General features: G+C 36.8%; 5 protein-coding genes and 4 long non-coding RNA genes across 15 annotated transcripts in view; 6 read left to right on the forward strand and 3 right to left on the reverse strand.

Annotated features, from left to right (window-relative positions):
• Positions 1–2,189, reverse strand: part of LOC111496588 — a 3,008-nt gene extending 819 nt beyond the window's left edge. Inside the window, exons 1-5 of one of the 2 annotated variants that reach the window (XR_002720476.1) lie at positions 2,097–2,189; positions 1,952–1,996; positions 1,451–1,580; positions 1,098–1,201; positions 848–1,000 (exon numbers count right to left, since the gene is read on the reverse strand). This is a non-coding gene — a long non-coding RNA (uncharacterized LOC111496588). Of the gene's footprint in view, positions 1–847; positions 1,001–1,097; positions 1,202–1,450; positions 1,581–1,947; positions 1,997–2,096 lie in introns of both variants that reach the window. The other variant, XR_002720477.1, reaches the window with a different exon arrangement.
• On the forward strand, positions 404–4,528 carry LOC111496583 (65-kDa microtubule-associated protein 8-like). 3 transcript variants are annotated; one of them, XM_023147071.1, is made up of 11 exons: positions 410–691; positions 764–967; positions 1,133–1,384; positions 1,477–1,689; positions 2,045–2,200; positions 2,273–2,432; positions 2,523–2,674; positions 2,755–2,842; positions 3,034–3,107; positions 3,714–3,788; positions 3,949–4,528. In XM_023147071.1, the coding sequence occupies exons 1-11, from the start codon at positions 608–610 to the stop codon at positions 4,273–4,275; spliced, it is 1,785 nt and encodes a 594-aa protein (XP_023002839.1). In that variant the 5' UTR covers positions 410–607; the 3' UTR covers positions 4,276–4,528. The 3 variants fall into 3 exon arrangements, 2 of the variants coding, with proteins under 2 accessions (XP_023002839.1, XP_023002840.1); XM_023147072.1 differs by having other exon boundaries at positions 427–691; positions 3,952–4,528; XR_002720475.1 differs by lacking the exons at positions 3,714–3,788; positions 3,949–4,528 and having other exon boundaries at positions 404–691; positions 2,755–2,950.
• LOC111496589 lies at positions 4,446–5,385 on the reverse strand. Its single transcript, XR_002720478.1, has 2 exons — positions 5,091–5,385; positions 4,446–5,009 (listed from the first exon to the last, which is right to left on the reverse strand). It is a non-coding gene; the product is annotated as an uncharacterized LOC111496589 (long non-coding RNA).
• Positions 5,386–5,677: 292 nt separating this feature from the next.
• On the forward strand, positions 5,678–8,913 carry LOC111496587 (transcription and mRNA export factor ENY2). Of its 2 annotated transcripts, XM_023147078.1 has the most exons (6): positions 5,678–5,807; positions 5,951–6,038; positions 6,110–6,204; positions 6,567–6,643; positions 8,413–8,518; positions 8,615–8,913. In XM_023147078.1, coding segments are annotated over exons 1-5 (336 nt in total). In that variant the 5' UTR covers positions 5,678–5,805; the 3' UTR covers positions 8,487–8,518; positions 8,615–8,913. The 2 variants fall into 2 exon arrangements, with proteins under 2 accessions (XP_023002846.1, XP_023002845.1); XM_023147077.1 differs by having other exon boundaries at positions 8,413–8,913.
• Positions 8,914–9,973: 1,060 nt separating this feature from the next.
• LOC111496529 (mitochondrial import receptor subunit TOM20-like) lies at positions 9,974–12,895 on the forward strand. The gene is made up of 6 exons (XM_023147000.1): positions 9,974–10,219; positions 10,483–10,561; positions 10,666–10,835; positions 10,925–10,972; positions 12,045–12,152; positions 12,265–12,895. Exons 1-6 carry the CDS (start codon positions 10,121–10,123, stop codon positions 12,385–12,387), a joined length of 627 nt encoding a protein of 208 aa, XP_023002768.1. The 5' UTR covers positions 9,974–10,120; the 3' UTR covers positions 12,388–12,895.
• An 837-nt stretch (positions 12,896–13,732) lies between these two features.
• On the forward strand, positions 13,733–16,737 carry LOC111496493 (CTD small phosphatase-like protein 2). Of its 3 annotated transcripts, none has more exons than XM_023146950.1 (7): positions 13,733–14,009; positions 14,551–14,746; positions 14,860–14,993; positions 15,087–15,183; positions 15,413–15,688; positions 16,031–16,368; positions 16,470–16,737. In XM_023146950.1, the coding sequence occupies exons 2-7, from the start codon at positions 14,590–14,592 to the stop codon at positions 16,689–16,691; spliced, it is 1,224 nt and encodes a 407-aa protein (XP_023002718.1). In that variant the 5' UTR covers positions 13,733–14,009; positions 14,551–14,589; the 3' UTR covers positions 16,692–16,737. The 3 variants fall into 3 exon arrangements, with proteins under 3 accessions (XP_023002718.1, XP_023002720.1, XP_023002719.1); XM_023146952.1 differs by having other exon boundaries at positions 15,428–15,688; XM_023146951.1 differs by having other exon boundaries at positions 14,551–14,737.
• A 772-nt stretch (positions 16,738–17,509) lies between these two features.
• LOC111496546 lies at positions 17,510–19,085 on the forward strand. Its single transcript, XR_002720472.1, has 3 exons — positions 17,510–17,586; positions 17,702–17,758; positions 18,964–19,085. It is a non-coding gene; the product is annotated as an uncharacterized LOC111496546 (long non-coding RNA).
• A 387-nt stretch (positions 19,086–19,472) lies between these two features.
• On the forward strand, positions 19,473–19,716 carry LOC111496562. The gene is made up of 2 exons (XR_002720474.1): positions 19,473–19,567; positions 19,679–19,716. It is a non-coding gene; the product is annotated as an uncharacterized LOC111496562 (long non-coding RNA).
• Positions 19,717–21,939: 2,223 nt separating this feature from the next.
• Positions 21,940–23,298, reverse strand: part of LOC111496556 (F-box protein At1g67340-like) — a 1,783-nt gene continuing 424 nt past the window's right edge. Inside the window, exons 2-3 of the mRNA XM_023147034.1 lie at positions 23,077–23,239; positions 21,940–22,997 (exon numbers count right to left, since the gene is read on the reverse strand). Of these exons, the coding sequence (XP_023002802.1) occupies positions 22,227–22,997; positions 23,077–23,239 (934 nt within the window). The 3' untranslated portion in view covers positions 21,940–22,226. The remainder of the gene's footprint in view (positions 22,998–23,076; positions 23,240–23,298) is intronic.

Below are 23,298 nucleotides of genomic sequence, written 5' to 3' on the forward strand. Positions count from 1 at the left end.
TTTTTTTTTTTTTTTTTTTGGGAGGTGCTAAAGGAGGAGAGAGTGTAAAGAGGTGTAGGAGTGAGAAGGACTTGGAATAAGAGAGACCATCTTATTAATGGAGGTAGACGGAGACTTGCTGTCTTAATGGTTAATAAAATGGAAGAAGAAATGATATGGAGGGAGAAAGGAAAGAGGAAGGTAAGGATAAAGCCCAAGAGGTAAGATGATAAACATAATGGCACAAGCCCACCGCTAATAGATATTATTCTCTTTGAGCTTTTCTTTTCGAGTTTCTCTACAATTTTTTTAAAATACATCTGCTAGAGAGAGATTTCTACACCTTTATAAAAAAATGTTTCGTTCTTCTCTCTAGGTGTCAAGATTTGACGTGGGGTCTCACAATACTTCAAACTAAAGCATACACAAAACGCATAATACCCACCCTCTGTCACAGACACCCTACGCTTGTCGTTTAAGCAAAAACTAAAACCCACCTCCCTCACTTTCTCTTTCTCCAACCCACTTCCAGCTTTTCCTGCACTTTCAGTTGATTAGCTCAAACTTTGCAGGCTTGAGGTTCAGGAAAACAATCCAATCTAATCCAATCCAAAGTTTCCAAGAAAGGATGGCTTCATTTCAAACCCCAATTGGAATGCGAAGTTCCACTATGCTTGAAACCTCATGTGGATATCTACTTAAGGAGTTGCAGGCATGGACGTTGAATTTGTCTTTTCTTTCTTTCTTTATTTGTTTCTTTCTTTAAGTAAACTAATGATAACAGATGATTTGGGACGAAGTGGGAGAAGATCAGTTTGACAGAGAGAAAGTTCTTCTGGATTTAGAACAGGAATGTCTAGAAGTTTACCGGAAAAAAGTTGATGGCGCAAACGTGTCGAGATCTCGACTTCATCAAGAACTTGCAGAAGCCGAGGCTGAGTTTACGCATCTTCTGTTGTCCCTTGGAGAATGTTCTCTTCCTGGACGGGTACGCAATGATTATCGTCCAAACTTGTTCCATCTGTTCAAATCAAAACTTAATGCTCAGCTATCATGATATAATCATAACATCAATCATTTTTATATGTAATATGATATGATATGACCGAAGTTCTCACCCAATAGTATATGTTGATTGGACGTGTCTGATCAGCCAGAAAAGATGGCGGGAACTTTGAAAGAGCAGCTTGATTCCATAACTCCAGCTCTAAGGGAGATGCGGCTGAGAAAAGAGGAAAGGATGAAACAGTTCAGAGACGTACAAGGACAAATCCTGAAAATTTCTGCAGAAATAGTGAATGAAAATGATGATTCCACTCCTATTGTCATAGTGAATGAGAATGATCTTTCTCTGAAGAAACTTGAGGAATATCAGAATGAGTTACAGAGACTTCACAGTGAAAAGGTGCAAATTTGAGCCATAGAATTAAGATCTACTTAATATTTTCAACTTCTAAGTTCGTTTACATACCAATTCTTTTCGATTTTCTTTGACAGAATGAAAGGCTTCAGAGAGTGGAGAAATATATAGACACAGTCCATAAACTGTCTGCAACATTGGGGATAGATGCTTCCACGATCATCACCAAGATTCACCCAAGCTTGGACGAGCCATTTGGAAGATCAAAAAACATCAGCGACTCCATTTTAGAAAAGCTTAAACGTACGGTGGAGTCTCTTAAAGAAGAAAAGCAGCAACGGCTTGAAAAGGTGATGAAACTTATACTAGCCAAACAACATATTTATGCTACATCCCAAAAACAAAGACGGTGAGATCTCACGTCAGTTGGAGAGGGGAACAAAACATTTCTTATAAGAGTATGGAAACCTCTACTTAGTAAACGAGTTTTAAAACCTTGAGGGAAAGCCCATAAGGGAAAACCGCCTCACGAGAACAGTACCTACTAGCAAAATCTGATTGTTGTATCAAAATAATAAAAGTCATCAAAACCAGGAGTTATAGCATACCTACATTTAAACTGATAATTTGAATCTTCAAATGCCAACTGCTCCAATACTGTAAAACAAAACATTATTTGATAAATTTCTGCAATGTTTTCTGCAGCTTCACAGTCTAGGGAAAGCATTGACAAACTTGTGGGATCTTATGGATTCACCTTATGGCGATCGCCGACTATTTTCCCATGTAATTCGACTATTATCAGTTTCATCACCTGAAATATCTGATCCTGGGAGCCTTGCGTTATATATAATCGAGCAGGTACTACAGACGTGTAAATAGAAGATTTAATGAATTAGGTGCTAATTATGTGAAAAAAAAAAATATTTCAAGGCTGAGGCTGAAGTCAAGAGACTTGATCAACTGAAAGCAAGCATGATGAAAGAGCTATTTATCAAGAAACAGAAAGAGCTGGAAGATATATGCAACAAATCGCACATGGAGATACCTTCAAGATTAGAAATGGAAAAGATCATAAATCTTATAAATTCTGGTACAGTGCGTAATGACATCAATGATAGGGAATATCATATACTTTATGCAAATCTATTATCCAAATACTAACTTCTATGTACTGCCAAAGGGGAAATTGATCATGTCAATCTCCTAACAAGCATGGATGAACAAATATTAAGAGCAAAAGAAGAAGCATCTAGCCGGAAGACTATAATGGAGAAAGTTGAGAAATGGATGTTAGCATGTGATGAAGAGCGGTGGTTGGAAGAATACAGCATGGTTGGTATTTTCCTGCAAGCTATAAAAGACAATTACTTGACTGAAATCTTAGTCATAAGTAGTAATTATTGAGCTTTCAGGACCAAAGCCGATACTCAGTCAGCAGAGGTGCTCACAAGAATCTCAGACGTGCAGAACGAGCAAGAATAACAGTCAACAAAATTCCAGGTAATATCAGCAATAATTTCCATGAACTGCAAGGAAGGCCTTAAAGATGGGCTGTGTTAAATTGGCCAGACCATCTTTCGGTACAATGTCTTTCCAAGCCAAAGAGATGTGAGCTTCTTGAAATTTGAACATATAAATAGGATTTCATATGACCATTATCTTTCTCCTCTTGAAAATTATGTAAACTGCAGCTTTGGTGGAATTGCTCTTGGCTAAGACTAAGAGCTGGGAGGCAGAAAGAAGTAAAGTGTTCTTGTATGATGAGGTAAGCTATATAATGCCTTTCAACAATGCTGTTCTTGTCACGTGTTAATCATCATTTGAGAACATGATTATAAGTTTCGTGAATGATATTCTAAAAGCATGCAACTAAAAAACTATCAAATATTGTCCTCTTTGGATTTTCCCTTTCGGGCTTCCTCTCAAGGTTTTTAAAACTCGTCTGCTAGGGAGAGGTTTTCACACCCTTGTAAAGAATGTTTCATTCTCCTCTCCAACCGATATAGGGTCTCACAATCTACCCCCTTCGGGACTCAGCATTCTCGTTGGCACTCGTTCCTCTCTCCAATCGATATGCAACCCTCAATATTGTGAGATCTCACATCTGTTGGAGAGAAGAAATGAAACATTCTTTAAAAGGGTGTAAAAATCTCTTCCTAATAAACACATTTTAAAAACCTTGAAGAAGCCCGGAAAGAAAACCCCAAAGAGGACAGTATTGGCTAGCGGTGGGCGTGAGCCATTAGATCATCCTTGCCTTCTCCATAAAATATGCATATAAAAAGGAACCCAGTTCTTCTTTGCATCTCCCTCCTTCCTAAAAACACCAAATTATCCGCTACTTTCGTGAAGACATGTGTCCTATTTTCAGGTGCCTTTGCTAGCAATGCTGGAGGAATATAATGCCCTGAGACAGGAAAAAGAGGAAGAGAAGATGAGACTAAGAGTAAGTACAATGTAACCCTGCTGCGGACTTTTAAATATGGATCATTAACATGCTGAAAGAGTATCTCTTCTTTCCCCATAACCCCATCACATAATTTGAACTACTCAGCAGCAAAAAGCTTAAGCAATGGTCTTTAGACGGTTAATGATAATTTTTCTAGCAGGAGAAAAAAAAATTTCAAACCCAGGTAGCAATCGAGCCAGAAAACATCTATGGATCAAGACCAAGCACCAGCAGTCGGCGTCTTTCAAATGCTAGCATTAATGGAGGTTATAGCAATGCCATAACTTTGAACAGAAGGCTTTCTCTAGGAATCCAGCAATTGGGATCAAACAGCACAAATTCAGCAAATGTAGGCACCTCTTTCATGAAGGAAGGGAAAACCTCACCTGAACAGCATACGCCTCTTCGGCACAACCTTGTTTCTCAGATCAGAGATGAAACAGCTTCAGTGGTATCCACATTTTCTGGCCCCATATCTCCTTAGAGTTCGCTACACGACTTCAAGCTCAAATGTCATTCATAAAGATAATCCCACAGAATAAAGTTTGAGAGAACCGTTGTAGCCTTCAAATAAGCTTATGTCTTAACAGAGGATAGAGAAGATACTCGAGTATTTATTCTATCTTTGAATTTCCATTTTATTCCAATTAATCTTTCCTGTACAGATCCCATCTCGATTTCCCAGATAATGTTTATAAATAGAGAGTGAAAATCAACCACCCATCATTTTGATTGTCTACATTGTATCAAATTTCATCTTAATTGCATCTATTCAGTTCACTCTTTTGGTTTTTGTCCTTCTTTTGAGATATTTAGATGACAATTTCTTCAAATGGATAACTTAAAATTGTCTGATGTTCAGAAACAAACAAGTTTTCTCGTGTAATCGTAAAATATGGACTTGATAGCAAACAAACGCAAAAAAAAATTAAACAATACCTTTTATCTGATGAAGACTGATCGCCTATGACTCGTTGGTCTCCGCCGACGTTGTCTTTGCTAGCCGGCGAAAGAAATCATCGATTCGACGGGTTCTTTCAGGAAGCGGTTTACCGACGACAGTGCAAGTGCGATTCTCATCCTTCGCCGGAGCATCCTACGGCTGAGATGTAAGAGGAAGCGAATCGAGGAGAAAATCACTCATCAGCCGATGCCTCTTGACGATGATTCCGATGTGTTCAAGCTTCACGATCTTCCGTTTCTTCTCAGCGGCGACATCTGCAGATTTTTCAGCAAGAAGCTTGAGGAAGACCTCGGTGGCGCATGAGACTATAAGCAGGGCTTCTGAATTCACTTTACCAATATCCTTGTCGATTTTCATCATCATCTTCACTCGTCCAATCGGAAATCCCGGACGGACAGCCCCACCGGATTTCTCTTACCGCCATTCCCGGAATCTGTATGACCTGCAAAAATTCGATGGCGGGAATGATGTGTCTCGAAACTTTAACATGACGATAATAACCCTGAACTATACTGTTTGGTTTGCGTAGTGTGGGTGGGTTTTTTTCGCAAAGTTACAGGGGCTCTTTCGGCATTTAAGGATCCTTCAGAGGTATTTTCCCGGCGGGATATTATAGGTTTGGGTTCAAAATATAAATTAACTCTGATAATTATTTAAAAAAAAGCTTAAAATTAGTTTTTCTTTTAATAGATAGAATCATATATTTTACAACTAAATAATATTATAATTTATATTTATTATTACTATTATTATTAATAGTATACGTTTTTTTTTATAGTTTATTAATTTATTATGTTACGAAAAATACCCATAAATTTTATTTATTGTTGAAATAAGGTCCCTTTTTATTTTTTTAGTTGCAATAATTTTTTAATGTTTCGTTTACAATTTAGTCTAAAAAACTATAAATATATAAATAGATAAGATTAATAGACTCGCCGGTCCTCGTCGTCTCCAGTCAGCTGGCGAGTCGCTTGAGTCGTTGGACGGGCTCTGTCGCCGTGAAAGTGAAACTTTTCAAGAATCTCTTGTCACAATCCTACCAATAAAATGTAAGTGTATCATAAGTCAGATTTCATGTCGTCTTTCATCAGATCGTCACTTTTGGAAATTGAAATTTTCGCATCCATGGGCCTAATTGTTGAAGCTTCACTCTATGGCTATAATTGCGATGCCCTAATTTGTGGCGCGACAGGAGGACTTCCATTAATCGGCCTCCGACGCCCGAACCGGAGGATGATCGAGAACAGCAGCCTACTTTTCAAGAAACAATCAATATCAAGGTCTGAAGTTTATTCGGCTCGTTTGTTTTCTGTTGGATTTTGACTCAATTTCATCGTTTCGTTGTGCGTAGCTGATTGAAAGTGGCGAAAAGGAACGGTTAAAAGAGCTTTTGAGAGAAAGGCTCATCGAATGCGGCTGGAAAGATGAGATGAAAGCACTTTGCAGGTTTCCTCTACCTACTCTCTTTTGTATTCATTCATTTCATCTATCGATTTATTGTTTCAAAAAATTTCTTGAAATCTGCGTTCATTCCTGTTCCGTTGTTTCATTGCCAGTCTACAAATTAGGTTTAGGTATTAGTCGTTAATTAACGAGAAGTTGTTGAAAGAAAAATCACTAGTATGTGTATTCTTGTTCAGTCGAGATGGTGATATTGGAAATTACTTCCTACAAAGCTGGAGTGCATGGCTTTACGTGTAAAGATAGCTTTGAAATTAATTCAAACGGCAACTGGAGCTGTGCTATATGCCCATATTAATTCTTTCAGTTCCGAGGCTAAGACTTTAATCTCCCTATTGTTTCTCCAGGGCGTATGTAAGGAAGAAAGGAAGGAACAATGTTAGTGTTGATGACCTTGTGCAGGTCATTACTCCTAAAGGCAGAGGTTTGTTATCACTTACCATTCTAGAAGCGGTTGCTATTGGTTGCATTTATCATAAATCTCCCAACAAATTTCTATCATTCGACCTGAAATTAAAAGATTGAATGATTTTTTAATCTAAGAACTTCAGTAACGACATAATGCAGCAAACAGTTCTAGGCATCTGGCATTGCAATAACTCCTCCCACCTGTTTGTATTTCATTATCAGCTTCTTGGACCAATAGCAATAAGTTGCTTATTCTGGAAGTTGGGGTTTTAGTACATCTTGTTCTCCCCTTTATATAGAATTGAGATCAATACTTCATTATACTCCTTATGCTATACATGATCTATAAATCCGAAATTATCATTGGGTTTTAATATCTGGTGCTTCTTTTATTTTATGGTCTAAAATGTGTGTTACTCTATATGCATATTGTCATATCGAGCTTGTGAAATCATGAAAATTGTGAGAACACGACTCTTTTGGCGATCATGGTGCTCACTCTTGATGTTATTGTCTTTTTGTTTTTTATATGGTAAAAGATTGGGATCCTATTTATGCTTTTATGCTGATTTGTGCAAGAATTCTCGACTTTAGTTGAACTTGTATCTACACTCAACTGTATAATGGTTATTTTGTAGTTGTATACTTTCGTAAATAAAATATGATAGCTTGCTGCTAACTACTAGTGATTTAGATACTGTGAATTAGTGTGTGGTTGATCTCTTTCCCCTGCCGAAAGGATCCTTGACCTGACACATCATCTAAAAATCATTACATATGATGGAAGAAAACTCCATATTTATGTATTCTAGAAAGGCTCCATGTTTTAGTCCTTTCATGGCCCAAGATGAGGTTCAACAAACAAACTTCATCTGCATGACCTGTCCCTTTAAGATCCATGTGCTCGCAACATTCCTCAACAACTATTACGTATTACCCCATATCTTGAAGTACACTAAATTGTTGTTATCAAATATGAGTAGGCCTTCTGAATCAATATATGAGATCATAGCTTTCAATCTCATGAAAAAACCAACAACAGTAGGAAAGCCTTTACGTTGGAAGAATTCCTTCAAATCTAATCAAATTACAAGGAATCGAATCCGGTCTTAGGTCTTGGAGAATGATTGATAAAAAAACATCCACTAAAAAAAGTTTCAAAAAAAAATAATTCAAAAACAATATTGCAGGTCTTTTATATAACTGACGAGTTAGGCTTGGTTGATAGAAAGTAGACACAAAGTGTGCATTTGTGTTTTGTTATCAAGGGATATTCTGAAACGAGTCGGTAAGAATCTAGAAGAAATCCTCCACAACTCCTACCTAAGCTTGATTTTCACACTGTTCCAAAGAACCGGCTTAACATGGAAGATAATGAATTCAAGTCACCTAGGGGTTTTCACTGGTTGTCATGAGGGACGCCCCCATCAGTTTTAGCACTGAATCCATAATTTTGCAACCGTTAGGCATCTTGAAGCTGCACCTAAAGGACCATAATAAAGATGACTTTCATAACCATCTGCCAATTAAACCTCGCATATCATGATAGTTTTGTCTGTGGGAATAGTTGAGGTATGTGCAAGCTGGTCCAAAACACACACAGATTTGTATAGAAAAATGGACATCATGTTAAAAGATTCTCACCATAACATTACTTGTCTTGCTCCCTAGTGCACACTGATTGCAGAGTTGGGTTTGGATATGTGTACGTTTAATTATCGTCTTATCTTATTGATGGTTCTTACCAAAATCGATTCTGACTCTTGTTCGAATGATGTCTTGCAGCTTCAGTTCCAGATTCTGTGAAAGCCGAACTGCTGCAGCGCATCCGAACTTTCCTTGCATCAACAGCCATCTGACATACACAAGAAGATTGCAAGCCGCTAAAAGAGTATCTCCTTCATCCCCTTACCCTTACTAAACCAGCTAAAACCACTTATTCTACACTATATATGGAATTGGTTTGGACTTTTTCTTATAAAATTAGATTGCTTCTGCTGGAGAATCCAAGTCAAGTTCCATTTTCGGGTTGCTGAGGATGATGATGCATTGTGTAAACTTCATACGCTGTCAACAAAATCCTGATTGGTGAGTGTTTTGTTGTATAATGCAGGTAAAAAGGTAGCTGTTTGAGTTTTATTTAGTACACTGGACACTGAAACACAATGATAACTCTGTTTTACCGAATAGTTGGTCTGTTGTAACTCTTGATTTGGCTACTTTGATGGTGTACTATGTCTTTCGATTTGTTCAATTGCTTGCAGCTGCAACTGTCAACTTCTCTTATCAACTTCTTTGCTTTTGTTTCTTGTGCTTTCATTTACGAAACTGATGATCCATGTTTTCAAATTAATTTTAGTCTATATATATACACATATATTTACATACATATATACACACATATATGCACACACATATATGTAGATATATATGTATATATACATGCGTGGTCATTGTTTACTAGTTTTAGGATTGAGTTAAAAGTCATTTTCAATCGAAAAATAATGCTATTTGTATTTATTATTATTGTTATTATGTGAATGATTCAAATCTCTAATCTTTTGGTATGGTATACATTTTATATTAGTCGAACGACGCTTAATTGACATGTTTGAATTAATTGATTCTTAATGAAAGTAAAAAATGGTCATTTTTATTTCGTTGTTTATGTTGTCCTACGTTTGTATTAATATAATTGATAACCGATAAACATTATTTGTGGGAATACTTTTCATTTGAAATTTTTTACTGTATATTGCTTGTAATATGTTTTTTGCTTTGATCTTCATTAACCTTATTAAATTGATATACTCCTACTAGCATTTTCTTCCTCGGCAAAATGTAATATAAAAATGAATGAAACCTCGGCAATCTAAAACTAAAAATGAAAAATGAAGCTGAATGCAATTACAACATAATAAGAGCCAAATATGGCTAAATTAATAAAATTATCTCTATATTTTATACTTTATTTCAAAAGTATTATTATCGTTAATAATATGTTTAAAATATATATATAATTTTAAAAGTATTATTAAAATTCTTTACTTTTGTAAAAGATGTTCAAAATTTATTTTCCGAGGGTAGTATATGGACAACAGAGATTAACTTTTAAATTTATTTAAAATAAATTTAAGATTATTAATGAAATTTTTTAAAACTCTAGTTTTCTTCCAAAACTAAATAATTTGAGAGAATACTTTTGAATTTTTTATTTAAAGTTAGAAATTTAAAGAAAAAAAATTAGAACAAAGTGCAAATATTTTTATTAATTTATCCCATTTTCTTAAAATACCGCGAATTTTCAATTCGGGCTAACAAAATGGGCCAAAATTTGGCTCAAATCAAAGCCCTCTGGGATGGAGATTGAACCCTACTGTGTAGTTGAAGATTGAACCCATTGCCACTAGAATTGGAGTCGGAGAAAAACATTGGGGGACGGGTGCTCTTTCTCTGAATCCCTCGTTTACTCTCGTTTCTCCCTTCGTCAACCATGGAGTTTTCTCAGGAGGATTTTGATCACCTTCTTCTCTCCGAGCACGCTAGAAAAGCCGCCGAAGCTAACTACGCCACCAACCCCCTTGATGCTGATGTATCTCTTTCTTCCTTCCTATTACTTGATTTCATGTTTCTTATTATATCTTCATCTGATCTTACTCTCCACTGAACTTGACATCGATTTTCGCCAGTTTCTGTCTTGTTTTTTCGTTTTTGTATCCTTGGTCTTTTAGCTGAATTGCTGTTCTGGGGGAAGGGGGTGGATATCACTAGGAAATTCATGTTGCCATTCAATTTAAGCTATTTAAAACTGTAGTTTATTGTCTCGTCATATCGTTCTATTCATGCATTTTTCAGAATTTGACCAAGTGGGGCGGGGCGTTGCTTGAGTTATCTCAATTCCAGAATGTTTCTGATTCGAAGGATATGATCAGAGGTACGTTTATTGCCCTTCTACTTGTTTAAGAATCTGAGTTGGCTGTATTATGCCATGATGAACTAAAATGTACGGATGAAAACAAACTGAATCTGATCGTGCAGACGCTGTTCTAAAGCTGGAGGAGGCTTTGGCTATTAATCCCACGAAGCATGATGCTCTTTGGTGTCTTGGAAATGCCCACACTTCACATGCATTTCTGACTCCCGACCCAAATGAGGCCAATGTCTATTTTGATAAAGCTCGTGATTGTTTCCAGAAGGCAGTAGATGAGGTGATAAATGCAGATTTTATTGAAGTAATCCAAGTTTTGTAATTCTGTAACTTTTGTTTCTTCTAAATGGTTGGGATTTTTTTCCTCAGGATCCTAGTAACGAGCTTTATCGCAAGTCGCTGGAAGTCACTGCAAAGGTGATGTTATGACATAGCACTGTCATTTGATTCTCAGTTTGTACTGAAATGCACTTGTATAGCTTGCTTGGAAGAGAATTATTTCAAAGATAGGCGTTGTAGCTGGGATTCTAGGACAGTGTGGTTTTAGTAACTATGGAGCCCATTTTTTTGAGCAAGTATTCTGATTCTTACTGTTAGTTTTCCTTGCTTTAGGCTTTCGGGTTTGTTGCCACATGCATAATAGAGTTAAGATTGGATTGAGGATTACTTCCATTAAAATGAGGTAGGTTTTGTTTATGTGGTTAGAATCCTCTCCCTTCTCCTCCTCCTCTATTTGCATGCCATTGTTCCTATGTTTTGTTTATGCCATTAGGGTTGTCATATTTTTTCAACATCATATGTTCGAAAAGAAATTTAGTCAGTTTTTTGAGGAATTTCAGAGTCTTTTGAGGATTGTTACTATAAAATGTAGTATATATATATATGAATTTCCTCAAGATCAGTGGCATGTAATTATGTTCAATATCTTGTCCTTCTCAAATGTTTCTGTTCACCGTCTTTGTAACATCTCAAGTCCACCACTAATAGATATGGCTTTCTTTCGGCTTCCCCTCAAAGTTTTAAAATGCGTCTACTAGGGAGAAGTTTTCACACCCTTATAAGGAATGTGTAGTTCCCCTCTTCTACCAATATGGGATCTCACAATCCACCCCTCTTAGAGACCCAACGTCCTCGCTGGCACACCACCGGTGACTGGCTCTGATATCATTTGTAATAGCCCAAGCTCACTGCTAGCAGATATTGCGCTCTTTGGGCTTCCCCTCAAGGTTTTAAAACGCGTTTGCTAGGGAGAGCTTTTCACACTCTTATAAGAAATGCTTATCTCCCTTCTTCAACCGACGTGGGATCTCACCGTCTTTATGAAAAAAGAGGCTAGAATTGGTCCATTGCTACTGTTGCTATATTCTGGGTACTCTGGTTGATAGATATGGGTTCATGTTTCGAGAAATTTTAATAAGTATTGAAAGAAAACGAATCTCTATTTGGAAGTATGGGCATTACTTGATTTCTGATCGTTATGTTGTCTCAGGCACCCGAATTTCATTCGGAGATTCACAAGCATGGAATCGGTCAGCAGACTGCAGGGCCTTCAGGTGGGGGATCTTCTGCTTCTGCTACTGCTGCTTCAAACCCTAAGGTTATTTAGCTTGGATTTTTTTCTCTAATCTTTTGGTAGAGAGCATTTGATCTGCTAGCTAACAACAGGGGTTATTTGTTATTTTCTTTGTTGTACAATTTACAAACAGCAGAGTTCCAAGACAAAGAGCAGTGATCTCAAATATGACATATGTGGATGGATCATCCTTGCTGTTGGACTCGTTGCTTGGGTTGGAATGACGAAATCCCACGTTCCACCGCCGCCTCCGAGGTGAGACTTTTCGACTCCGGGACTGCAAATTTATTCTATTGAAATGTGGAATGTCTCTTTGCTGAAATTCCTCCCATGGAAGTGCTCACCAAGATACGGTAAAGAAGAATCTTGACATTCTGATGCAGAATGCCTACCTCACTCTGGTATTTAGCTTATGAGTGCTTCTCATTTCTACTGTTCTAGCATAGCTTTGATATCAATGTTTGCTTAGTTGATAATTAGCCTGAAACTCAAATATTCGGTGGCGGTTTTTGATAAAGTAAAGAAAATATCTGCCCTCGTAGTTGGTTGAATTATGTATTTCTATGTCGGTTTGGTTCGAGTTTTTAATGTTTGCCTGACTATATGTACAATGCCAACCGGGAGAAAGTTTCCCCATTGTCGGTTCGGTTAGTTCTTGTTGGTTTTGGCAAAAGTTGATGTTGAAACCAGATGCTGAAACCAACCCTTGTAGTGTACGGAATTGTATATGATCATGAACTTAAGGAAGAAGAGTGTTCTTTTAGCTATGACTCAGAAAATGAAAGGCTCGATTCGATTTTGCGATTGAATCGAGGGCAAATGCCTGAAAAAAATCGTTTAATTTATTCATGGAGGATCGAATCTAAAAATAAATTAGGATTAAGAAATGGGATTTGGTTGGTTTAAGGATATTATTACAAAATTTAAAATTAACTATAATGTATTTGAAAAATATTAATAAGACATTTGAATATTATTTTAAAACTTTTATATTTGAATTTTAAATTAATAAAAAGTTGATTTACACTTGGTCTGGCAAAATTACTAGCCTACCAATAATTGGCCATATTAGTCCCTACACGTGGCAAACATCCGAGTCACCACGTCAAGCAGATTAAATTTGAAAGTAACAAACCAACGGTCGAGGAGCTATCGTAGAGCAGCTTCATGTTTCCGTGCGGCGCTCAATTTTTTGAAATTTCAAAAAAGATTCCTCCAACGAGGCAACAGGTGTACCAAAATTTCATCATTAGCCCAATAGTTTTCGATATTCCCAAATTCCTCCACAATATTTTCTCCTTATTACCGAATACCTCCACACCGAAAATCCTCATAAATTAATTTTATAAACAGATAAAATTGTTGCCTGTCCTAAATATTGAGGAAATAGAGATCCCTATCAAACAGAAACAAAAGTCAAATTCTGAGAGCGAAAATTAAATAAACGTAAGTTGTGGATCCAATTAACGTGGCTCTAAAACAGCGCGAGTACGGTAATTTTGACGTTTATCGCGAGTAGGAAAAGGACGAGCTACATTTCATTAAAAAAAATATATAAAATAAAAAACAAAAATACTTATTTATCTTCTCATCCTTTTGTCCCAACGAAACTTAATTTTCGATCCCTCTGCTTTCCCTCTCTCTTTTCGCTTTCATTGCGAGGGAAAAACCTCCGAACTTCTAAAATCCAATCCTCTGTTTTCGTCTCTGCAAAAACCAGACTAGGGTTTCTTCTGATTGCTCAAGCTTCAGCTCGATCTCTCGTTCAATATCTTTTTTGAACTCATATTCTGCTCTTTTTCCGGTCTGATATCAGTCCAAGTAAAGAACCTGCTTCCCTCCGCTTTCTGTGATCTTCTTCTGGTTAAGTTTTTGCCTCAGGTACTGTTTAACTTTGATTTTCTGGCTTTGTGCCTTGTTTATATTGCTTCTGTTTGCTTTCTTTAGCTTTCTTACTCCGGAATTTTGGTATCATTTCTTGACTCTGCCGATCTCTAGCTTGCTGCGTGATTTCTGTTATTTCAGACAATGGATTGTGGATTTTACTCTGTTGTAATCACCGTGTTTTTTAATGTTTGTTTGTTCAATTCGAATGTTGTGGATATATTAATCGATAATCTACTGCTGATGATTCGGAAGTTTGGTATATTTTAACGTTCTTGTCGTAAACCCTAAAACATTTCTGAATTTAAAATTTTTAGATTTGGCTCTTTATGTTGGACGTGCTCTCAATTACTCTGAAATATTGCGTTGGTGGTTAATTTCTGAATTTAAAATTCTTTGACTGGGTGTTTCTAGAGAATTTTAGCTTTGATCTGCGGCTAATTTCATTGTACGTTGGTAATTTTGAGCTCTAGTACTGTTAATCATAGTGAAAGTTGTTTCTAAATCAGTTTCGTTTAAATATCTCTGTTAATTATAGTGAGCTTGAGATTGGAACTTCTTCCCAGCAATTTGGAAAATGCAGACAAAGAAAAAAGGTCATGGGAGAAATGCTGCTCGAGAGGTTGTCAGTCCCAAGGTTCTACGATCTCAAAGAAAATACAATGAAACCATACAAGTTGTAGAAAAGAATATTACTGAACGATTAATATCCTCTGCTAGAAAACGTACTGTTGGTAATTCTCTTACTGGAGTTTTTCTTTTCATGGGTTGGTGGAAACCCATATACGTTTAAAGCATCTAAGTTCAATCGTGTTAGATTTTGTTGAATTGTTCGTCTCATTTTCAGGTGGTTTGCCATCAAAAAATAATGAAGAAGATGTTTTGACCGATTTGAACATTAAATATGATTTTCTACGCAATGAGAGTTCTGGTGCTTGTTTGGACCACGATGCAACTGATGGTGCTACCTTGGGCTTCAAGGTAAATTGTTCATGACTACTGCCTAGACAAACGGACCTACATCATGTGTAGCTTTCCATGAGGGTTATTTCTTATCTGTAATCCGTTTGGCAGGCTTATGATGATGACATTGATAAGTCTGCGTCCGAAACCATATTTTCTCCTGCTTTTCATGCATCTGCTCACGCTGGAGGAGAAGCTCATAATGGAGGTAGATGATTAAATTAATTCATGGAGGGTAATATTTTTCTTTGGAGTGAAAATTATTCCGTGACACGCTTGGATTGTAATTTAGGTTTGATTTAGGTTTTAATTTATGTGATTAGGATAAGAATTACTCTAAGGCCACATTTGCTTTGACTAACTGGAGATTCTCTGATATTATGAAATTTAGTTGTGTTGAACTGTTAGGTTCAAGAAATTTAGTTCTCATAATGCAGATCTAGGGGATGCAGGTCTATCATCTGAAGTATCCGCTATATATCTTGCCATGAAGAACTCTAAGTTTGAGTGTGTCGATGAGCATGCCCATGATACTATGGCAACTGAAGTTCATGTGCAGGATGATGAATACGAGGAAATCGACTATTTTGATCCTTATTTCTTCATCAAGAATCTGCCTGATTTATCAGCAGTCGTCCCAACTTATCGACCTATGCTACTACCAAAACAGACTCGGAGTTGCCCTTCTACGACTCTTGTTTTGGACTTGGACGGTAACAAGTTTTAACCCCAATATCGTGCCTGTTTCATATGATGAATATACACTGGTCATTGTGAAGGTTTTTATTAAATAGCCCACTCTTTTCTTTCTAACTAGTCGAGAGATTATGGGTCGATTTGAAATGACTTTTGAATCGCTTAGAAACACTTTTTATGGACTTGAGCAGTTAAAAAGTCATTCCAAACGTAGTTAGCATTTGCCATTTATACGATGTTATTATAAGTGGGGGTAGTTGAATATAGGGGCCTTGTTCATTAATCAATGCAACCTGTAAACGTTCATGTTCTTAAATTGAACCTTTTAAAACAACCCACCGTGTACCTTCATTTTGCAGAAACTCTGGTGCACTCTACACTCGAGCCATGTGTTGATGCCGATTTTACCTTCCCTGTAAATTTCAACCTCCAGGAGCATACGGTTTATGTACGATGCCGACCTTATCTCAGAGACTTCATGGAAGCAGTTGCCCAACACTTCGAGATCATCATATTTACAGCTAGCCAGAGTATTTATGCAGAACAGCTTCTGAATGTTCTTGATCCAAAGAGGAAAATATTTCGTCATCGTGTTTTTCGCGAGTCGTGTGTTTTTGTTGATGGGAATTACATCAAAGATCTCTCAGTTCTCGGGCGTGATTTGGCACGCGTTATCATCGTCGATAATTCTCCTCAGGTAACCCCGACCGTGTTACCATTTCTAAGTTAGAACGCCTGATATTTTATTCGTTATGAAGCTCGAAATGTTCTATATATAGGTTCCATGTTTTATTTCAGGCATTTGGGTTCCAAGTGGACAATGGAATCCCAATAGAGAGCTGGTTTGATGATCGTTCAGACAGAGAATTGCTTGTACTACTTCCATTTTTGGAAACACTGATGGGAGTTGAAGATGTGAGACCACTTATAGCTCAAAAGTTCAACCTTCGCCAGAAAATAGCAGCTGCCGTTTATCCCTCGCTGAATTCCTTTGAAAGGCAAGCCGCTAATATGTATTAAGATTTTGTGAAGATTGTTGGAATAAGAACTAACCATATTCTCCCTATTTAACTCTTTTACTATCTTACTATTTTTCCTTTTTTTTTTTTTTAATTTTTATTTCCCAATCAACAAGGGAGGAAAATTGGATTAAAGAACAAAAAAAAATTATTATTATTATTATTATTGTTATTATTATTTAATTTCATGAGTTCTTAGGTTGAATGGAAGAATGTTTTGAATTACCATTTTCTCTTCGTTCTTTGATCCGTTACGTATGGTTGGCTAATCTCATAATTTTAAAATGTCTATTAGGAAGAGGTTTCTAGTTTTTCTCTCCCATCTCTCACAATTCGGGGTTTTTGGGTATTTAGCTCTGATACTATTTGTAACAGTTTAAATCCCACTGTCAGTAAATTTTATCTTTTTAGCCCATTACGTATAGTCGTCAACCTCACAGTTTTAACACGTTTATTAAGGAGAAGTTTATACATTTATAAGGGATGTTTCGTTTTCACATATATCACTGGAGAAGAGTACCAATGAGGCCTGTCCTTACCATCTATTTTATTCCCTATTTTTAAGAAATTTTTATTATCTCAATAAATCACATAAACTAAAATCTAAAAAATTTAAAAAAAGAAAAAGAACCCACTGACTACTAAAGGTCGTTTTAGTAAACAAGTAAAAACTGAAGACTTGCATTTAGCGTCCGTAAGCATAATAAACCATGCTGGTTAATTTCGTAACCATGGTTAAGATTTCTAAGCCGTATATAAAACAATAGTGTACCCATCTATCTTCATCTTCATCTCCCGCCACATTTCTTACTCGTCTCTTGCCATTTCAATATTTTGAAACTGATCTCTCGAAAGGCATCTCTCCTCTTCCATTTCTCCATTTTCTGAAACACATGGTGAGTTGTACAAGCTCTCGGAGAATCATATTTTTCTTTCTTGATCATTACACTCTCTCTCTGCGTTTCAAATTTACTTCTAATTGCCTCTTTCTGAAACCGATATTTTCATCAGGTTGCTGTACAGAAATTTATGGAAGCAGAGATCACGGAGCAGGACTCTCTTCTCCTGGTTAGTTCCTTTGAAACTTATTATTATTTTATTAATCAATTCTCGTGTCTTGGAGATGGATTTGGAATTTCTATTGCGGATAATTGTGGCGATAGATAGCTGAACTTGAATCTGTTTGTTTGCCTTGTTGTTGAATGTAGCTCGCTCTCTACTCGTTAAACTGATCCACTTAGTTTCCTAATTTTCATCTCCTGCTAGACTTCAGTAGTTCAGTATTTTAGTCATGTAGACCTGCAACATGCTTCAAAGCATGACCATGACACAATGCAGGCTGGAATTAGCGTGCTGAGGGGATCGAAAATCACACGATGAAGAAAAATGCTCAAATCTTTTTCAACGTTTTACTTTCTGCATACGAAATGTGTTCCGTAGTATTCAACTTAACTAGCAACCCGGCGCTCTTTTTTCCTTAACATTGAAAGATTGAAAGATGAGATCTAGCTAATGGAGAACCAAATTTCTCAATAGAAGATTATTGGGAGGAGTAGTCCTACGTCAGCTAATTAAGAGGAAGATCGTAGATTTATAGTAAGAAACATATCTCTATTGGCATGAGGCCTTTTGGAGAAAACAAAAAAAACCATGAGAACTTATATTCTCAAAGTGGACAATGTCATACCATTTTGGAGATCCGTGATTCCTAACCCTTCCTTACCTTTATTCTTAATACTAGCAGCTGGATATATGACAATGAGTTAGAACTTCAGGAGTTCTGTTTGTAAGATGGTTCATACACTGGTTCAACTAATGAGAACATTGGATAATATGCCCAGAGAAGTAATGGCCAAAGCGAATTCACAATTACAATGAGAACGTTGAAGTTTCTAAAATGTGAATTTTCACCAAGTACTACAAGATACAGTTTGTTTGGTATCCACATGACTGATTCTTTGTCTCAGCGCACCATATTGATGAAGCTCCTCTACTATGATATTACCATATGTTTCTTGACATACTCTTTTTCACAATTATTCAATGTTTGTTTCAATCGTTGGGAGCATTTGTACTTCACATGCTATTGTGATGCATTTTTCTTGCTTATAGTTTTTATCTACGCTACACCGGCTAACCAATTATTAATTTGTGGTGCTACTTGCATACAAAGCTCAGGCGTTCACTTTCTTATGACGGTAGAAAAGGATATTTTCTCCTCTAGAACAAATTTGTCGTCGAAGAGATCTCTAATTACAATTATCTTATTGCAGCCCTCCACTCTTCAGGAGTTGCACAGGAACGGCACACCATCCCTGGACTAAAATCCATCAAGGATGGAGGTTGGAAACGTCAACAGCAAGCCTTTTTTATTAGCTCTTGAGAGTAAGGGATTGAAATTTATGGAGATAAAACCACTTTTATGCACAGGTAAAGAGTGCGCTTGATCCGTGTGAGAAGGAAAGTGATTGTGAGATTCCATATCGGTTGGAGAGGGGAACGAAACATTTTTTATAAGGGTATGGAAACCTCTCTTTAACATACGGGTTTTAAAACTATGAGACCGAAGGCAATACATAACTGGTCAAAACGAACAATATTTACTAGTAGTAGGCTTAGGTTGGAGAGGATCAATAGTTACCAACATGACCAACCGTACTGATGTTCTGCTCAATAATCGTTCATTTACTTGGAAATGATATTGGTATCTTTTTCTTTTGCTTATTTCTGAGCTGAATCAATAGAATTTCAAAACGCTTGATATATCCACTTTTAATTTTGACTCTTTGACTTTTTTTTATTTCAGGTTCATATCATACTCTTCAAAACGTCAAAAGGGAGATGGTTTTGTTGAAGCCAAAGGATGCCGAAGACTTGGTATGCACCATCCTCTATAATTCCGAGTGTTGGCTTTATTTAAAAGGATCTCAATACTTCCCTTGCGTTCTTAAATAATGAACAAATCATTGTTTCTATTTGGACAATTAGGTGAACGCGTGATCCACTAAGTTTTATCTGAAAAGAAATTTAAAAAAAAAAATAAAGAAGCCATGGTAACGATTCAGAACCTCTCTCAAATCGTAGCCGCATGCCCGAGCCTTACGTATGCATTTCGTGTTTTTCTTCTTTTTAACTCTCATATATATATATATATATATATATACACATTTATATATTTATATATATATGCCCACCCACATGGAAACTCCAACAAGAACAAGAAGAAGATGGGTTAGTGACGACAAACTTTTGAATACTTAAAAACTCTGATTCCACCAGAAATGGTCCAACCAACCAATGCTTGCGGTAACCAAGTATGACTTTGTTTTCTCAGATAGACAGAAACCACTTGTGGCATCCTCCGTTTCATTGGATCGGATTCAACGCTGACATCAGACACAAGCCATTGGATCGGATCGGATCGGATCGCCTACCCGTAAGTGTTTTAACTAAGAACAAGTAAATTACTTAATTGCTCTCTTAGGCCTACATTCTTATTTTGCACCACCCCCACGCTTTCACCTACAAATTTTTTTACCTTTTTATTTCGTCTTTACTAATTTTTTAATGTTAGCGTCGATTATAATCCTCCACAACACTCCCTCTTTCTCTATCTTCCTTTTCCGAGGAGCGGCCGCCACAACTCTTTATGCAGGTACAACTTTACATTCCAACTCTTTTTTTTATACCTTTAATCTTTCTATTTTTAATTAATTAATTAATTAATTATCCTTTCTTAGGTTCCTTATGTTTTCTCGAGCATCTTTTTTATTTCATCCACCCTTACTTTAAACTTAGATAACTTTCATTTTTAAAAAGTGTTTCAATCTTTATTCTCTCATAATTTTTTTTTGTCTGAAAGATTGTTAAAAAGAAGAAATATATTCCTATAGGCATCCAATGAATTATAAACTTAAGTATGGTACAAATTGAAAGAAAAATGACATTAAAGCTTAGTTTTTATTCAATTTAGAGTTTTTTTTTTTACAGAACTTTAAGTTTAGAAGGAAAATATTTAAAAAATTGTTGACTAATTTCATAAAATTTGTAAGTCAATATAATACTAGAAAGTAAAATATTTATGGTTTAATAATTTGTGATTGGAGACAAGTCAGAAGACGTGAAGATTCCCACTTCCCGGCCTCACTTGAAATGAAAATTTCTTTTCATACTGGGATTTTATTCGGCGTGGAATTTTAAAAATAAAGAAATAGGAAGAATTTTTTTAGGGTTTAATAAAAATAATTGAATAGCCATTTTTTTGAATGATAAAAATTGAATGGTATTAAATTTGTCTAAATATTATAGATAGGTAGCCAGGGTCCTTGCCGTTGCATTAAATCCCAGCAATAAAGCTACCAATTGGCAAATAGTGCATTTATATATAAATATATCCAGGAAATAAAAAAGTGGGAGGGGAATAATTGATGATGAAAAAGACAGAATAAGTGCACACCCATGTCTATGTATCTAATTGTTAATTAAATATGTATATTTTTTTCTTTATTATAATTGATTTTGAGGAGGAAAAAAAGCAAAAAGATTAGGTCCTCCACTTCCTAGTGTTTTTGTGTGTGTGTCTTCCCACTACTTTCCTTTCTCTCTCTCTTTTCCCCCCCTCATTCTCTTTTTACTTTTTACTTTTTACTTTTTTATTTTTATTTTATTTTATTTGAATTCACTTAAATGCATTTGACCCTTCAAAAGAGCAAACCACCCATCATCTCAAAAGCTTCAAAAAGAATGTTAGAATAATTGCTTCTTTTTTTCTCTCTCTCTCTCTCTCTATTCTCTTCTCTTCCCCTTTGGTTTCAATATATCATTTTCTTTACCATTTATTGACACTTACAACTCTACTCCAACCCAAACCTAATTTTTTAAATTTGGAAATACTTTTTTTAATTTAAATGACAAAATAAATTAATCTATCTGTTATATGTATTGATTTTACTGCATTCCTCATATTATTTGTATTTTTCCATTTGTGTATTTCCTTCGTATGGTTTCAAGTTTTTGTTTGATTTTCGTGGAAGCATTTTCTTAATTTCATTCATTCCTACTCTATGCAATTAAATAATTAGTGCAAACCCCTTTTTTTTCTTTTTTTTGAGTTTTTGAGAGATTAATCCATCTAAATGGGTGAATTATTCCTTTAATTAGATGGGCAAAGATTATAAATGATTTATAAACAAAATTAAACAAAAGGAAACCAAACCTTTGGGAAGAAAAAGAAAAAGAAAAAGGAATAATTGTGAAAAAGGTATAATACAATTAGGAAATTTTGAAGATTCTGAAAATCTAAAAAATTAAAAACTTTAAATACCTAAGATCGAAGGTGACAATGGATGCACTGTACTCTACAAAAATTATATTGACAAAAGTAAAAGAAAAAGGAAAAAGTGGGGGAGGTGGGATTTAAGCCTTTTGTTTTGTTAGGTACCTCCTTTTTCCTCTTCCGTTACAACACCCGTTACTCGCCGTTTAAATTCGTAAAACCGTAAAAATCATTCACATTCACTCTTCACCTCCGTTTAATTTAACTCTCTTCTATCACATCCTCCGCTTCGTTTTCATTTTGAACTCCGCCGTCGCCGTCGCCTACACCACCTTCGCCCTCATTTTCCGGCCATAGCTCCAAAGGCGAACATTCCGCCTTATGCTGCAGCTTCCAATCAAGCGCCTGACAGGCACGTGAGCAGTAGTTAACAATCCCACAAACCGAACACCGACGAAACTCGTGCCTCCTTGTCTCCGGCCGCCCACACCCCACGTGTGAACAGAGCCTCAGCCCCGGCCCCGGTGGCCCTCCGCGTATAGCGAACCACTCCGCCATAAACCGGCTCGCCGGATGGGCCTCCGCCGCCGGGACATTACAGCCGAAATCACTTAGCAACGGACACTCGGTGGACGACCCCACCGCCGCGCGGTGGTGTGTGTGTGGATCGCACGTGACCCAAGAACGCGCAGCTCCGCCGGTAGCAGTGGCCGCCGTTGACGACAGCACGGCGGCGAGTTCCCGTGCGTTGGCTTGGACGAGAAACCGACGGCCCTCCATAATGTTCTGACAAACACCATAGCCATCTTGAAGGCAATGTCCAAGCTCCCTTAAAGCATCAATATGGCCCAAAAACGCAGCCCTGGCACAAAGCGCTACTCCGGCTCTCAAATCCTTATCGTTCTTCGAGCCACCGCTACCGTTGAACTGTATGACAGCAAGTGAATACAACGCCGGCGCGTGGGAGCTAATCGCCGCCTTCGCCATTAAAGAAGCTCCACTCCCTCGGTTTTGCAGACAATAAAACCGAATCTGAGAAAGAAAAAAAAAAAACAGAAATTCAGACCCAAAATCAAAAAATCGTTAAAATTTTCAAGGTGTTTGTGGTTACCATGCCGAGAATATAGCAAGCCTCAACGTTGCCGGCGTCAACGCAGTGTTTAAGAAACCGGTGAGCGGATTCCGACCAGTTTTTAGCTCCGATTGCCAAAGTTTTCTGGGAAGCCTTGGCTAAAACAAGCGAATGACGCCCTAAATTGTTGAATCTCTTGCATCTGTTACACCAAATTCAATCAGCCAAATCGATTCATAACCCCCCCCCCCCCCCCCCCCC

This window comes from Cucurbita maxima, unplaced genomic scaffold (genome assembly GCF_002738345.1).
Source record: "Cucurbita maxima cultivar Rimu unplaced genomic scaffold, Cmax_1.0 Cma_Scf00022, whole genome shotgun sequence".
NCBI lineage: Eukaryota > Viridiplantae > Streptophyta > Magnoliopsida > Cucurbitales > Cucurbitaceae > Cucurbita > Cucurbita maxima.